General features: G+C 41.4%; 1 protein-coding gene across 2 annotated transcripts in view; it reads right to left on the reverse strand.

The window, feature by feature from the left end:
- Positions 1–13341, reverse strand: part of LOC115135421 (eukaryotic initiation factor 4A-I) — a 36713-nt gene extending 23372 nt beyond the window's left edge. The window contains exons 1-5 of one of the 2 annotated variants that reach the window (XM_029670098.2): positions 13235–13338; positions 2944–3001; positions 2570–2702; positions 1810–1949; positions 954–1122 (exon numbers count right to left, since the gene is read on the reverse strand). In XM_029670098.2, the coding sequence (XP_029525958.1) occupies positions 954–1122; positions 1810–1949; positions 2570–2702; positions 2944–3001; positions 13235–13257 (523 nt within the window). In that variant the 5' untranslated portion in view covers positions 13258–13338. Of the gene's footprint in view, positions 1–953; positions 1123–1809; positions 1950–2569; positions 2703–2943; positions 3002–13234 lie in introns of both variants that reach the window. The other variant, XM_065023479.1, reaches the window with a different exon arrangement.
- Between the last annotated feature and the right edge of the window lie 4689 nt (positions 13342–18030).

Raw genomic sequence — 18030 nt, forward strand, 5'->3', positions numbered from 1 at the left:
GATTTTCAGCTGGCGGGCGGGCAGGCAGGCAGGCAGACACGGGAATACATTTATGAGTGGCAAAGTGTGGGCTTTGCATAGGCACTTTGTTGCGTTTTTTTGTGGGACTGAAAAAAATGCCTGAGAACGTAAAATAACATTATTTAAAAAAAACTAGAGTCAATTGACGCACCCGTGCTTCACAACTGTAAAACCTAATATGTCACCAATAACGAAAGTGGAGATTCCCACGAACACGACAGTCTCTGTTGTTTGGGTCTATGATATCCACAAGCTTTACGGCAGTTGTCTGAACTCTGTCGCGGATGTCCTCATTTCGAAGAGGTCTTCTCAAAAAACTGACTGTCCAGGCCGAACCGTTGGAGCTACAAACTAATATGCCACCAATATCAAAAGGGGACTCTCACAAACAAGGTGTCGGTTGTTCTGCACTACGCCAGTACCGGGCTGTAAAAATGGCAAAAAGTGCATTAGGGGGTAAAATGTGCCAAAAGGTATAAAAACACTTCAAAACCGTGTTTTTTATGATTTATTTTTTTACTTTGTGTTTTGCCATTTATGAATGGTGTTATTCAAAGCGTTTCTATGGGTTATAGCAGTAAAGTCTAAATTCAATGTTTCATCAAATATATATTTTCTATACCTACAGAGGTCCTAAAATTCCAAATCAAATGGCTAAATTATACATTTTATGATTATCTTAAAACAATTTCATATGTTAGCATAGTAGATATTGCGATCTAAGGGCTTAGACCTACAGGGTTAACCAGTACCCATGCTTTTAAAATAACCGTTCTGTTCCGGAACACTTTCGTTTGCTGTTCTGATTCTGTTCTTCGGGAATAAAAATCCAATTCCAATCTCTTGTTATCTATACAAATCTGGTTACAAAAAAAATATAATTAATGCAGAATAACACAAAAGTAAACAAAGACCCTGAGGTCATTACTCACAGAGGAACTTGCGGTTCAACATGTCAAACACGCGGCCTGGCGTTCCAACCACTATGTTCGGAGCCTCAGCCTGGAGCTTTGTCACCTCGTTACGGACGTTTGTGCCGCCAATACAGGCATGGCAGGAGGCTCCCATGTAGTCACCGAGGGCCAGGATCACCTTCTGGATCTATTGAAGAGGAGAGGGAGTCAATACAATTTATTAAAACCCTTTTTCAAATCCGCAGTTGTCACAAAGTGCTTTTAGAGTAACACAGCCTAGACCCCAGAGAGCAAGCAGAAGCACAGTGGCAAGAGAAAGCTCCCCCTCTGGCACACATTTTACTACATTTACATGCACACAATACTCACGAAGACCCACATTACAATTCTATTCCATATGTTCTTAGTCGAGGTAATTCCATGGTCAAGATACTTTTAGCTTTTTCATACAAATTTGTATTACTTTGGCAAGCAACAATATTCATAAGGAATCAGATTTTTGCTACTCAATTATGAGTTTGTGCCCTTAGCATGAACCAGCACCGAGTCGGCTGGGATGAATATGGCATTGTCCCTTTCCCCTTGTCAGATATAACACTTGGTGCCACTCAAAGACACTTCCTTTCCCAGAGACAGAGATGGTACAATATAGTACATGGTTTGATTCACAATATGGAGCAGAGCCGAGCCACGCTTTACCGTGCTGGTCTGGTTACTCATCCACCATAGTTGCTAGAACCGTACTGGAAAGGACCATGTCATATTAAAATACCAGAGGCACCATGGTACAGCATCGGTGCGACTGTGTAAAAGGTGCAGGAGTTGCATTCACAGTTAACTGTTTTTAGGCCAATTTAATGTTTGTGCAACCTGCCTGCTGAGCCAGCTCTCGGGTGGGAGCGAGGACCAAGGCCTGGGTGCCCTTCAGCTCGATATCAATCTGCTGGAGGATGGAGATGGCGAACGTGGCAGTCTTCCCTGTGCCTGACTGGGCCTGTGCAATGACATCATAACCTGGTGGGAAATGAAAATTCATTTGTTTACACTGTAGCAAAACATTTTGTAACGGAAAACAAAAACAAGTGTTTCTTATTGGACAAATTCAGGTAGGTCCCTACCCGTTTCATCCCATTTGGTTCCTAGTTGCTAAGACCAAGGATACGCTTTAAAGGCATTTGGGTCACTCTGTTTTGAAGCTTAGGAAATGTGTACGCTTAATCATTAACTTGCATGAAAATAATAAAAAATTAAAGGCAAGATTGAGAAGGTCTCCAAACCTGACCGGTAGGATACTCTGGAATAAATAAAAGCCAGTATAGTATGATCTCTTAAGAAAACCTTTTGTTCGACACAGGAATTAAGAGGATTAAGTAATTAAATAAAGGTTAAATGTTTTTTTAAATACAATTTTTAAGTAAGTATAGATGCTCATGCAACTTCAGTCAGCAACAATTTAGGCTAGATCATCTTGAAGCAAGAAGCAATGTTCAAGAATCAACACATTAATAGGCATTTTGGAACCTTAGCTTATACCCATCTTGAAAAAGGTCTGACTGAAACGTGAACAAAATAAACAACATGCAGAGGTTATATCCTGTGTGTGTGAGTTTATACTTTAGGAAGCTTGTACTTACCCTTGATACAAGGGAGGATGGCCCTCTGCTGAATGGCAGACGGTTTCTCAAAACCATAGGCATAGATTCCTCTCAGGAGAGTCTCACGCAGGGCCATCTCATCGAAGCTGTCCACGATCTCATTCCAGTTACTCTGTGGAGAGAAAAAAATGATCGTAGAGCACGGTCAGTATAAATAGCACCCCAGTACTGTACTTCTTATACACAAACCCCAGTACTGTTTTTTTAGCCAGCGGAGACAAAAAAAACAAGTGTGAGATACATGCATCTTTTCTTCCATTCCATTAGACAACATGCCATTCGATATTCAACAATGCAACCTGTCCTTTATCCAACATTTAACAAAGTGTAGCTTGACACACACACACACTTACCTCAATGATGCCATCTGGCTCCATGCCCTCTGGGCCATTGTCTCTGTTGGAGAGGTCTCTGTAGGAAAACGTTCAATGTTGATACATGTCATGTTGCATACATTTGCTGAATATAATGATATCTTGGGGGGAAAAAAACATTTCTGACCAAAAATCTATAAGGGGTCTGCCAGAATGTGATTGGCTCATTACAATGATTGCATTGAGGCAGCCATGTTCAATAAACTTGCATATCGTTGCTGACAAACAGCAATGCAAAAGCTGGGGCACACACACCTAACTTGTGTGATACATTCTGAGGACGAGATGAAGCAAGAAGCTCCACTCCCATCAATCTGTCAATGCGAAAATACAGCGATACGCAGACCAATTGAGGATTTTATTTTTTATGGAGGTCTATGAGTGTCAGATATGGTCAACAACATTTTTTATTGCTAATTTGCTAAGTGAGGCTTATTTGATCTAATATATTTTTCGTAATGTTTAGTTCGTTACGAATGCACATGGTGGACGCACATGGTATCTCCACAACTTTGAGAAAAAATATTTTATATCGTAGTTGTTTGTTGTGCACAACCGTTATCTGCCCTCTCATTGGCTAGAATGTTCATGCCTGATCTCTCCTCCTTCCGCCTGACTTCCCGCCAACGACTCCCATTGTTAGGGCACAGATAAGACGGATCTTGTCATTACATAAAGCAGGGGTGCGTGCACAATCAGAATTCAAAGAAGTCCAGTGATTCACAACAGGTCCAAACCATTAAAATGTCTATGGTGGCATATGTAGTTCTTGTATATGTATGGCTAATAAACAAAGTACTACATTTCAATAACATTTCAACAATATTTATTGCACATTTTCAATGTAGACACTTTAAACAGGTAAAATAAATATGCAGCGTAAATCATAAATAAAAGTAGGCCTATCACAAATGTTTTCACTTCAAGCAAAACAAGGCCGCATCTTCACAAAAAAATAACAAAAGTGCCTGTTTCTGAAAAAAGCGCTTTGATTTTTGAACAAATAAGAAGCCACAGGTTTAATATGTATCTTTACAACACTCTCTCCCACCGCTCTTCTTTAGTAAGAGAAATAGGCTTTTGCTTGCACTGCCAGTCATTTGAACCTTGGCTGGAATGGAATTTCCCCCTTCTGATGACCAGGTGGCGAATCGCATCTCTGCATGTCTGGCAGACATATCAGTGTGGATGACGGATCACCACCTCAAGCTGAACCTCGGCAAGACGGAGCTGCTCTTCCTCCCGGGGAAGGACTGCCCGTTCCATGATCTCACCATCACGGTTGACAACTCCATTGTGTCCTCCTCCCAGAGCGCTAAGAACCTTGGCGTGATCCTGGACAACACCCTGTCGTTCTCAACTAACATCAAGGCGGTGGCCCGTTCTTGTAGGTTCATGCTCTACAACATCCGCAGAGTACGACCCTGCCTCACACAGGAAGCGGCGCAGGTCCTAATCCAGGCACTTGTCATCTCCCGTCTGGATTACTGCAACTCGCTGTTGGCTGGGCTCCCTGCCTGTGCCATTAAACCCCTACAACTCATCCAGAACGCCGCAGCCCGTCTGGTGTTCAACCTTCCCAAGTTCTCTCACGTCACCCCGCTCCTCCGCTCTCTCCACTGGCTTCCAGTTGAAGCTCGCATCCGCTACAAGACCATGGTGCTTGCCTACGGAGCTGTGAGGGGAACGGCACCTCAGTACCTCCAGGCTCTGATCAGGCCCTACACCCAAACAAGGGCTCTGCGTTCATCCACCTCTGGCCTGCTCGCCTCCCTACCACTGAGGAAGTACAGTTCCGCGCAGCCCAGTCAAAACTGTTCGCTGCTCTGGCCCCCAATGGTGGAACAAACTCCCTCACGACGCCAGGACAGCGGAGTCAATCACCACCTTCCGGAGACACCTGAAACCCCACCTCTTTCAGGAATACCTAGGATAGGATAAAGTAATCCTTCTCACCCCCTTAAAAGATTTAGATGCACTATTGTAAAGTGGCTGTTCCACTGGATGTCTTAAGGTGAACGCACCAATTTGTAAGTCGCTCTGGATAAGAGCGTCTGCTAAATGACTTAAATGTAAATGTAAATGAGTCAGTGCCAAGTGTCATGCACATATTGTATGTAGGTGCTCATTGGTGAGTCTAGAACGGTAGTTATTCTTAATGATGTTCATAGTGGAGAAAGAAGACTCACAACTGTATGTGGAGACATGCATGGTCAAGGTGTGTAGTGCTACTTTGGTTAGACCAGGGAGAACAGTCTCAGACATTGCCTGCAGCCAGAAAGCGTCATGATCAGTTAGTTGAAAATGCTCTCTTAGTGCAACATTTGCTTGCAGATCAATCAGTTCCATCTGTAGAGATCCAACATGTGCCCACTTGAAGGTCTGTGTCACCTCCTTTGTAAATCCCCTGACATCTGTGACGATGAATGGATTCTCAATTAGAAGGAAAGGCTGAAGCATTTTACCCCTATCTAAGGCTGAAGCTGTCAAAGCGATTGCTGAAGTTTCCAATCAGCTTTATCTATGAAGTCAACATGAGGAGAAGCATCTCTCACCCTGAATCTGTTTCTGCACTTTTGAAAAGTGTGCAGTCTTCTTGAAGATCTTCATTGAACAATTTCAGTTCCCTCTGGAAGGAGAGGACAGATGTCATCAAATCACAAACTGAATTGTTCTTGCCCTGTAGTTTCACGTTGAGCTCATTAAAGTGTGACGTGGTGTTTACCAAAAATGCAACAATATCCATTTTGCTCGTCTTGCAAAAAAAGTGAAAACTGTGTTGCCTTCTGACTCTTGAGCTGTACTAGGTAAGCTGTTATCTCCTTTCGAATGGACCAAAAGCGTTTCAACACCCTGCCTTTACTGAGCCATCTTACGTTGTTGTGCAGCAGTAGGTCTTTGCATTTGCCTCAACTTCTTTCAGGAATTCTCTCAGCATGCGATGCTGATGAGATGGGGATGCCCTGAGGAGGTTAATGAGTTTCATCATTGTATACATCACTTCAGCATACTCTTCCGACAGATTCCTGTGAGGTCAGGGTTTTCCTCTTTCGGCCGTGCCACAGCTCCCCTCTCTCTTCCTATCATGGCAGGGGCCCCATCTGAGGTGATAGAGACCACTTGTTTTAGATCTATTCCCCTCTTTCTCTGCATGTCCTTTATGGCCATGGATATGTCCTTTCCTCTTGTATGTGTCTCGAGTGGTGTTACACCTAACAGGTCTTCGCAGAATTTCGTCTTCTCTGTGTGGTAAAAATCTAACATACACCAGAAGCTGGGCCTTATCACTCACATCAGTAGATTCATCAACAGCTAATGCTCTGCGTGGTGCACTCCAAATAGCTTCATCACGCTGTGTTAATACATCCTCTGTTTGTATTTCACTCTTTCTTGCTGTTGTTGTACGCGACATTGGGATTTTCTTGACCTTTTCACACAGCTCGTCTTTTTGTTAACCGTCAAGTAAAGTTTCAGCAACAGCATTCGTGCACTCCATCACCACTCCCCCGTCAGTAAACGGATTTTGGTGTTGACCCAAAATCCAAGCTATTTTTAGTGAACATTCACTTGCACGTTGTTGGGCAGTGAATGCATGGGAGAGGACTCTGGTGGACCGATCATACTGGGCTTTGAGTTTGTTTATTTTGCGTACCCTCACCTCAGACTGCTGTGGATATTTTTGCTCAAAAGATCGTGCTTTGTCTCGTAGTGGCGCTTCACGTTGGCACTTTTTATTAGAGCCACGGTCGCTGAACATATCAGGCAGAGTGGTTGGACACTCACTGCGGGAAGGATAAAGGCATATTTGTCTGTCCACTCCTCTTTGAAAGCTCCATTTTCTGTATCGACTTTCCTGACTTTTGCGCATGCCATTCCATCATTTCTCCTCTCGCTTCCGCCTTTGCTTCATTTGCGGTCTCTCTCTCTCTGACAACATCAGTCTCCTAACATGCATTGTAATCATTTGCTTTGATTGGCTGAGTTTCGTGAAGTGATTTAAGTAACGCACGCGATTGGACAAGTATGGGGCGCTGTCTGGGACCTTCCAAGCTGTGCTGTATGTGTTAATTGAAAAAAAGGGTTGCTTCATCAGTATTTAATTTAACAATTATTTATGAGAAATGTGTCGAGGTCCAGATAGAACCTTCACTCGGTCCTGACCCAGACCGAGGTCCGCCAATTGTGCACCTCTGATATAGAGTATCACTAGCTAGGTTGCCATGCAATTTACGACTATCAGAAAATGTGCATTACATTTTTTTTGCATTTCCCCACCAGAGGTGTGTTTCCATCAGATACAAGGCTTTGTGTGATGACACAAAATAAGGGCTATGAATACATAGGCCTACCGGCAGGCTGCAAAGTGAGGCTTGTCTATCTGCATTTACCCCATTGGAAACATCCTTATTATTATTATTATTCGCAAAAAAAATGTAAAGTATTCCCATTGTAAATATTCTAACTTTTTAAACATAAATGGTAGAGACATGGGGTTTGGATTATTGTTTTTCTAACCTAATGTTATATTGAGTGGGCATATTTTTTATAAACCTTGAATGAATTTAACATTTTATGGGTGAACACAATACAAAGTATGTCACTGCCCTTCTAAGACACCAATGTCCCTTTAAGAGCTCTGTTGGCCCGAAAAGCCAATATACAGATCTCTCCGTGACCGTTCGGGTGGAGTCCGTTTTTGTTGGAGCAACGCGCAACTTTTGGTAACATACCCTAGCCGGTCCATGTTTCCTAGACTCTTATTCACAGGGGGGTGATATCTTTGTTATTTTTTGGTCTTCTCATTTGTGGTAAAAGCAAGGAAGAGTCATCTTCCCTTGTCAGTTGTAGTTAGCTGGCTTTAGCCTTTTCAGCTTCCCACATCTCAGATTTATAATTAAATAATATGACCTGGCAAATATTCGTATAGTTGTCAGTGTAACCTACAACATGATCCTAGTTTGATATGCTGCTTGTATGCATTCACTCCCATATTAGCTAAAAATAGAATGTCATGTTTTGGTCAGAGAGGAAGAAAAAGCACACGGCAACAGCAGTTTTTACCGTTAGTAAAAACAAGTTATTAGTTCAGAGACTTGGCCAGAACCCACTCCTGCGTTGTCTTGGTTGTGTGCTTAGGGTCATTCTCCTGTTGGAAGGTGAACCTTCACCCCAGTCTGAGGTCCTGCGTGCTCCGGAGCAGGTTTTCATCAAGGATCTCTCTGTAACGCTTAGCATTCAGCCCAAAGAGTTCAATCTTGGTTTCATCAAACCAGAGATTCTTGTTTCTCATGGTCTAAGAGTCTTTACGTGCCTTTTGGCATACTCCAAGCGGACTGTCATGTGCCTTTTACTGAGGAGTGACTTCTGTCTAGCCACTCTACTATAAAGGCCTGATTGGTGGAGTACTGCAGAGATGGTTGTCCTTCTGGAAGGTTCTCCCATCTCCACAGAGGAACTCTAGAGCTCTGTCAGAGTGACCATCGGGTTCTTGGTGACCTCCCTGACCAAGGCCCTTCTACCCCGATTGCTCAGTTTGGCCGGGTGGCCAGCTCTAGGAAGAGTCTTGGTGGTTCCAAACTTCTTCCAATTAAAATTTATGGAGGCCACTGTGTTCTTGGGGCCCTTCAATTCTGCAGAAATGTTTTGGTACCCTTCCCCAGATCTGTGACTCGACACAATCCTGTCTCGGAGCTCTACGGACAATTTCTTCGACCTCATGGCTTGGCTTTTAGATCTGACATGCACTGTCAACTGTGGGACCTGACATAGACAGGTGTGTGCCTTTCCAAATCATGACCAATAAATAGAATTTACCACAGGTGGACTCCAATCGAGTTGTAGAAACATCTCAAGAATGATCAATGGAAACAGGATGCACCGGCCTCAATTTCGAGTATCATAGCAAAGGGTCTGAATACTTATGAGGAAATGTTATGTAATTCATTTTTGAATAAGGCTGTAACTTAACAAAATATGAAAAAGTCAAGGATTCTCTGGTCTGATGAAACCAAGATTGTACTCGTTGGCCTGAAAGCCAAGTGTCACATCTGGAGGAAACCTGGCACCATCCCTATGGTGATGCATGGTGGTGGCAGCATCATGCTGTGGGGATGTTTTTGAGCGGCAGGGACAGGGTCAGGATCAAGGGAACAACGAACGGAGCGAAGTACAGAGACAGGACCTCAGACTGGAGCATAGGTTCACCTTTGTACAGGACAACAACCTTAAGCACACAGCCAAGGCAATGCGGGAATGGCTTCGGGACAAGTCTCTGAATATCCTTGAGTGGCCCAGGCAGAGCCCGGACTTGAACACGATCAAACATCTCTGAAGAGACCTGAAAATAGCTGTGCAGCAACGCTCCCCATCCAACCTGACAGAGCTTGAGAGGATCTGCAGAGAAGAATGGGAGAAACTTCCCAAATACAGGTGTGCCAAGCTTGTAGCATCATGCCCAAGAAGACTCGAGGCTGCAATCGATGCCAAAGGTGGTTCAACAAAGTACTGAGTAAAGGTTCTGAATACTTATGTAAAATTTGATATGTTTTTTTTTTAAATAAATTGGCTAACATTTCTTAACCTGTTTTAAGCTTGTCATTATGGAGTATTGTGTAGATTGATGAGGGAAAAAATCCATAACAAGTCATATATATATATATATATATATACACACACATACATATGTATATGTATATATACAGTGGGGCAAAAAAGTATTTAGTCAGCCACCAATTGTGCAAGTTCCCCCACTTAAAAAGACGAGAGAGGCCTGTAATTTTCATCATAGGTACACTTCAACTATGACAGACAAAATGAGAAAAAAGATCCAGAAAATCACATTGTAGGATTTTTAATGAATTTATTTGCAAATTATGGTGGAAAATAAGTATTTGGTCAATAACAAAAGTTTATCTCAATACTTTGTTATATACCCTTTGTTGGCAATGACAGAGGTCAAACGTATTGCAGATTCAGTCTTCCCAGCCTGGTTTTCACTCAAAATCTCACGATACATGGCCCCATTCATTCTTTCCATTACACGGATCAGTCGTCCTGGTCCCTTTGCAGAAAAACAGCCCCAAAGCATGATGTTTCCACCCCCATGCTTCACAGTAGGTATGGTGTTCTTTGGATGCAACTCAGCATTCGTTGTCCTCCAAACACGATGAGTTGAGTTTTTACCAAAAAGTTATATTTTGGTTTCATCTGACCATATGACATTCTCCCAATCTTCTTCTGGATCATCCAAATGCTCTCTAGCAAACTTCAGACAGGCCTGGACATGTACTGGCTTAAGCAGGGGGACACATCTGGCACTGCAGGATTTCTTCAAACCAAGCTGCTTACCTATTGCAGATTCAGTCTTCCCAGCCTGGTGCGGGTCTACAATTTTGTTTCTGGTGTCCTTTGACAGCTCTTTGGTCTTGGCCATAGTGGAGTTTGGAGTGTAACTGTTTGAGGTTGTGGACAGGTGTATTTTATACTGATAACAAGTTCAAACAGGTGCCATTAATACAGGTAACGAGTGGAGGACAGAGGAGCCTCTTAAAGAAGAAGTTACAGGTCTGTGAGAGCCAGAAATCTTGCTTGTTTGTAGGTGACCAAATACTTATTTTCCACCATAATTTGCAAATAAATTCATTAAAAATCCTACAATGTGATTTTCTGGATTTTTTCTTTCTCATTTTGTCTGTCATAGTTGAAGTGTACCTATGAAAATTACAGGCCTCTCATTTTTTTAAGTGGGAGAACTTGCACAATTGGTGGCTGACTAAATACTCCCCCCACTGTACATACATATACATAGATACATATATTTGTTACAGCTCAACTAAAACAATCTCAGTCAACCAACAGCCAAACGACCAATCGATGACCATTTGACTAATTGGGGTAAGCCCCACCGGCATCATATGAGATGTGAATAGGCAACATTTCATTCCTTCGTCAGAGTATATTTTATCTCGCTTTCAGCTCAAATAATGGCACCACCGATTTCAAGAAATATTGCCTTGTTTTTTACATGGTTGTGTCATAATTCTTTGCATACTTTCCGATGAAGCGTGCATCCATGCAAGCTTCAACATATGTACAAACGGAGTATGCATTTGAGGACTGCCCTCCATGCTCCGTTTCGCCCATTTTGATTTGGACTCATTCTCCAACCCTCCAGTGCTCCAATTTGCATGATTGTAGCACAGTAACATGCATTTTGAGAAACACCCAATGTATGATGTAAGATCACACAGCTCCCGTTATGTTATGTGCGCGAGTGTTGCAAAATAAATGTACACATACATGTTATTCAATCATTGCTTCTAAACTGCTCCGCGCATCAACGAGCATCCGCGTTGCCAGGCACTACAATATAAACTTAGTTCTATTTGTGATGCTTCATGCGCTGCAAGTTCTGCCCCTCACATCTCCTTATTGGTTTTTAGGAGCATGTACCCACATGGATGATTGAAATATTTCCTGAGGTCCACACTCAAGTCCAGTTGGGTGGTAATGCACATTAAAGTTTGTTGCCAACCGCCATATGAAGTCCAAAGAAGACTGAAGGAGAGATTATTAGAAACTAACTTGGTTTACCCTTTTATCTGTGGATTAATTGTCGGAATAGAGGACCTGGTGCATTTCAGGTAAAATAACATGCCAATGTTTATATCCCAGGACAAATGAGCTAGCAACAGCAAACTAGCTAAATTGCCATGAATGTTTAATGATTTTCGACCTGTCTCCAAATTAATATAGTTTGTTCGGAGTTCGTTTTGATATTTCAACCTGTGTGTCCTGATCGCGTCTAGACAGCATGTTAGAAGTAGTTTTCACATACAAACTTTATGTCTAAACTTAATCAAATATGCTTCCCAAAAATAGGATGGTCGCTGTTGTAGAACGTTTATTTGCACCAGCATCCATCATGAAAATCTGAAAAGACGAGTCCATGTAAATAGGATTATTATTATTATTATTATTATTACTCGTTCTTGCAAAGCATGTAAACGTTTTAATCGAAATATTATATTAATCCGACTATCCACAATAATCCCACGGTGTGCATGTAACCGTACACAGTGACAGAACCATAATCCCTGAAATGTACCTACACATGGTTATTCTAGCAACAATTGTGAAAGGAAACGATTCCACCGCAATTCGTCACATGATACATTTTGCAGACACAAAAATATTGGTCGTCTGTTGACATTTATAACATTGTACCAACACTTCCTGTTTCCATCACACTTTTCATGACTTTACTCACATAAAAACGGTGGATGGAAACGTGTTTTCTGATACATTTGATCACGTCTTCCCAATGCAGACGATTTAAACAAGCCAATACAAATACAGTTTATTGTGTTCAGACAGAGGTTTTGAAGACAACAGCACGAGTAGTCATTGTGGATAACAAAATTGGTGGGGGTTCGCTGGCTATGCGCTAACGTCAGTGGAAATTAAAACCCCGTGATTAAACGCCTAGCCTACTACTAGTAGCTAGCTAGCAAAACGGCACTACTACACATTCAGCAGGGATAACCATACTAATTTAGCTGGAATTAGACAAAATACTAGCAACAGTCAATCAAATGCCCTTTCCGATGCAAATCCTTCCATTTTGCACAAGCTCGTACACATAACGTTAACATTTGGGGTAGCTAAGAAATGTAACGTTAGCCAGCTAACGCTAGACACTAAATTAGCTCGCAAATTAGCTCGAGTTTTGGGATTGTTAGACAACGTCCGTTAGCTAATATAGCTAAACATGACTAAAGACACTCACTGGGGGCAGAACATAAATTGTGCACGATTGCGGGGCTCGCTGGTGGTGAGACAGGCCACCATTTTCCCGCAACCTCTGTCTGGTGTTCGCCTGCCAAATTATAGCTAACGTTAACTAACTATTTTAGTGAACCGGTTAGCAGTTCGCCTTCAAAATCAGTCAATTCGTGAGCTGACCAGCAAATCAGTTTTTACAATTTATGGCACAATATTCGCTAACTAGCTAGTTAACATGTTATAACGTGATAAAATGTGCAAACGGCTTGGCGTTAGAGACATGGCTAGCAACTCCAACTACCAGAAGCTAGTTTACAGTTGCTAACGTTGCACTAAAAAGACAGCACAAGGAAATCGCTAACGCAAAGCTAGGTAAAATTGCATGCTGCATTTTATAACGGGGGGTGAATCACGGAATTGCTGGACTGACAGTGTTATCATATCAACGTATAACTGGTTATAATAAAAAATTAGCTGGGCTCTTTACCTCTCTTCGTAATCTGCCGACATTGTCACAAAGGGCGAATACGCCGCAAAAAAAATGTTTTAGGTACCACAACGTGATCTGGAAAGTACAGTTTTGATTGCAGAATGGGACTATCGTTCAATGTTGGCCACACCCATTGTGATATTTTATTGGGTATGTAAGACGTCATTAAACTTGTGGTCTACGCCTTTTTCAACATAATAGGAGTGAAAGGATGCGTCTTTTCGTTCCTCCCCTGCAACAACACCATTGAAGAAACGTAAGGGAAAATGAATTAATCGAAGTTATTAATTATGACGCAGAAGACATCATTTCGGCTCCGGTGAATGACAAAATACAGTGTTGCCAGTACTGAACCTGGTAAAATATATTCAGATGCTGAAAACAGTAATGTTCTGGCTAGATTTTTTTCTCCAGAATAATGAAATAAATATTTTAAAGCCACACCATGAGAGATGTGCATACTATCAAAGAGTGGGCCACCAATAAAACCGAAAATATGTCAGAAAGATCCGTGAATACGATTCATTATTTGGAATTCTACTCAAAACAGAGAGTGGAAAAACGGAAAACAACTTGTTTTCTAATTTATTGTTTTCAAAATTGGAAATGTAATAACGGAAAACAAATAACTATATATATAATTGTAAAAAAAAAAATATATATATATATATATATATATATATATATATATATATATATACATGCTCCTAATAGAACATTTACTGGGTTTAGGAGGTGTGTTTCCTGCCTAGGTTGGCAGCACAAAGAAATAATTATAAACTGGGTGGTTCGGGCCCTGAATGCTGATTGTCTAACAGCTGTGGTATATATATACCACCTATGACAACATATTTATTTTTACTTCTCTAATTACACGATGGTAACCAGTTTTTAATAGCAATAAGGCTCTTTGGGGGTTTGTGATATATGGCCAATATACCATGGCTAAGGGCTGTGTCCAGGCACTCCGGGTTGCGTCGTGTTTAAGAACAGCCCTTGGCTGTGGTATATTAGCTATATACCACACCTCCTCTGGCCTTATTGCTTAATTATACCGTGAGTGTGACAGGACAATAAAAATTATAATGGTAGCTAAGATACATAACTGATATTGAAGTTAGCATGCCAATAGAACAAACTCAACAACAACTGAACAAAGTTGGCTAGCCCTACCTTGTTTCTGGTTATAGACATGCTAGTAGTAGCTAGTGGAAGTAAGTTAGTCCCTCAACCTGCTAGAAGATGAAGCTGCCCGACCAGAGCTACAGTGCGTTCGGAAAGTATTCATACCCCTTGACTTTTTCCACATTTTGTTACGTTACAGTTTGAATTCAAAATGGATTAAATCGTTTTTTTCTCCTCATCAATCTACACAGAATATCCCATAATGACAAAGCAAAACAGGTTTTTAGAATTTTTGCAAATGTATTAAAAATACAAAAACTGACTTAACTTTTACTTAAGTATTCAGAACCTTTACTCACTACTTTGTTGAAACACCTTTGGCAGTGATTACAACCTTGAGTATTCATGGGTATGACACTAACAGCTTGGCACACCTGTATTTGGGGAGTTTCTCTCATTCTTTTCCGCAGATCCTCTCAAGCTCTGTCAGGTTGGATGGGGAGCGTCGCTGCACAGCTATTTTCAGGTCTCTCCAGAGATGTTCGAAGGTTTTCAAGTCCGTGCTCTGGCTGGGCCAGTCCATGACATTCAGAGACTTGTCCAGAAGCCACTCCTGTAATATCCTGGCTATGTGCTTAGGGTTGTTGTCCTGCTGGATGGTGAACCTTCACCCCAGTCTGAGCTCCCGGGCGCTCTGGAGCAGGTTTTTATCAAGGATCGTTCTGTACTTTGCGCCATTGATCTTTGCCTCGATCCTGACTAGTCTCCCAGTCCCTGCCACTGACACAACATCCCCACAGCATGATGCTGCCACCACCATGCTTCACCTTAGGGATGGTACCAGGTTTCCTCCAGATGTGATGTTTGGAGTTCAGGCCAAAGAGTTCAATCTTGGTTACATCAGACTAGAAAATCTTGTTTCTGGTGGTCTGAGAGTCTTTAGGTGCCTTTTGGCAAATTCCAAGCGGGCTGTCATGTGCCTTATACTGAGGAGTGGCTTCCGTCTGGCCACTACCATAAATGCCTGATTGGTGGAGTGCTGCAGTGATGGTTGTCCTTCTGGAAGGTTCTCCCATCTCTATAAATCAAATCAAATGTTTTTGTCACATGTGCCAAATACAACAGGTTTAGACCTTACCCTGAAATGCTTACTTTACAAGCCCTTAACCAACAGTGCAGTTAAGAAAATAGAGATAAGAAAATATTTGCTAAATAAATTCAATATATATTTTTTTAAGCAGCACAATAAAATAACAATAATGAGGCTATATACAGGGGATACCGGTTCTGAGTCAATGTGCGGGTGTACAGGTTTGTCGCGATAATATGTACATGTACAGTGGGGCAAAAAGTATTTAGCCAGCCACCAATTGTGCAAGTTCTCCCACTTAAGATGAGAGAGGCCTGTAATTTTCATCATAGGTACACTTCAACTATAACATACAAAATTAGAAAAAGAATCCAGAAAATCACATTGTAGGATTTTTAATGAATTTATTTGCAAATTATGGTGGAAAATAAGTATTTGGTCACCTACAAACAAGCAAGATTTCTGGCTCTCACAGACCTGTAACTTCTTCTTTAAGAGGCTCCTCTGTCCTCCACTCTGTACCTGTATTAATGACACCTGTTTAAACTTGTTATCAGTATAAAAGACACCTGTCCACAACCTCAAACAGTCACACTCCAAACTCCACTATGGCCAAGACCAAAGAGCTGTCAAAGGACACCAGAAACAAAATTGTAGACCCGCACCAGGCTGAGAAGACTGAATCTGCAATAGGTAAGCAGCTTGGTTTGAAGAAATCCTGCAGTGCCAGATGTTTCCCCCTGCTTAAGCCAGTACATGTCCAGGCCTGTCTGAAGTTTGCTAGAGAGCATTTGGATGATCCAGAAGAAGATTGGGAGAATGTCATATGGTCAGATGAAACCAAAATATAACTTTTTGGTAAAAACTCAACTCATCGTGTTTGGAGGACAACGAATGCTGAGTTGCATCCAAAGAACACCATACCTACTGTGAAGCATGGGGGTGGAAACATCATGCTTTGGGGCTGTTTTTCTGCAAAGGGACCAGGACGACTGATCCGTGTAATGGAAAGAATGAATGGGGCCATGTATCGTGAGATTTTGAGTGAAAACCTCCTTCCATCAGCAAGGGCATTGAATTTGAAACGTGGCTGGGTCTTTCAGCATGACAATGATCCCAAACACACCGCCTGGGCAACGAAGGAGTGGCTTCGTAAGAAGCACATTTCAAGGTCCTGGAGTGGCCTAGCCAGTCTCCAGATCTCAACCCCATAGAAAATCTTTGGAGGGATGTTAAGGGATTTTTTTAATCAATGATGACTAATTATGTATACATTTCAATCAGGACTGACTAATCAGAATACTATTATGTTACTGTATATGAACTAATCATAATACTATTATGGTACTGTATATGTATGAATTTTCTTTTTAATCCCAGTACTGAATATAATGTGTGTAAATATAATCAAGAATTAGAACAATGACTGTGTGTACCATGGTAGAAATGAATGAACTTATAGCCAGTCTGGCTAGAAGGCTTATCTACACAAGCATGACCTTGGCTCGGTCATATATTATCTTAATAGGGAGAGACATGTGAGAGCCATACAGCCATTGTACTAGAGCGGAGATGACACGGGCTGGTACTGAAACTAATGACGTCATTTTAAGTTTATAACCTGTGGTAAAATGTGTAAGGAGCAGTACTCTCGTGAATAAAAGCTGCTGGTTGACTTTAAGACTGGGCTCTATCAATTTTATACAAATAAGGGTCATACAAATCCTTATGAATTGACAGAGTGTTTGATTTTAATTGGGTTTTAAAACAGAGGAATTTAATTCCTGCAACAAGGGAGTTGAAAGTCCGTGTTGTCCAGCAACAGCCCCAAAACATCACTGCTCTAGAGGAGATCTGCATGGAGGAATGGGCCAAAATACCAGCAACAGTGTGTGAAAACCTTGTGAAGACTTACAGAAAATGTTTGACCTCTGTCATTGCCAACAAAGGGTATTTAACAAAGTATTGAGATAAACTTTTGTTATTAACCAAATACTTATTTTCCACCATCATTTGAAAATAAATTCATTAAAAATCCTACAATGTGATTTTCTGGATTTTTTTCTCTCATTTTGTCTGTCATAGTTGAAGTGTACCTATGATGAAAATTACAGGCCTCTCTCATCTTTTTAAGTGGGAGAACTTGCACAATTGGTGGCTGACTAAATACTTTTTTGCCCCACTGTAGGTATGGGTAAAGTGACTATGCATAGGTAATAAGTAGTAGCTAGTAGCAGCAGTGAAGTATAGTTCGGGTGGCCATTTGATACATTTTTCAGCAGTCTTATGGTTTGGGGCAGAAGGAGGATCAGACCCTTTTTTTCAATTTTCGCCTAAAATGACATACCCATATCTAACTGCCTGTAGCTCAGGACCTGAAACACAGATATGCATACTATTGATACCATTTGAAAGTAAACACTTTGATGTTTGTGGAAATGTGAAATGAATGTATTAGAATTTTTTTTTCTTTTTTTTTCAACATTGAAATGCAAGAGAAAGGCCAATATATGATTTAGGAATCTAGACGCAATTTAGATTATCGTGTCTGAGCAAAGTTTTAGACTTATCGAATTGC

The sequence above is a fragment of the Oncorhynchus nerka genome, linkage group LG10 (genome assembly GCF_034236695.1).
Source record: "Oncorhynchus nerka isolate Pitt River linkage group LG10, Oner_Uvic_2.0, whole genome shotgun sequence".
In the NCBI taxonomy this organism is placed as follows: domain Eukaryota; kingdom Metazoa; phylum Chordata; class Actinopteri; order Salmoniformes; family Salmonidae; genus Oncorhynchus; species Oncorhynchus nerka.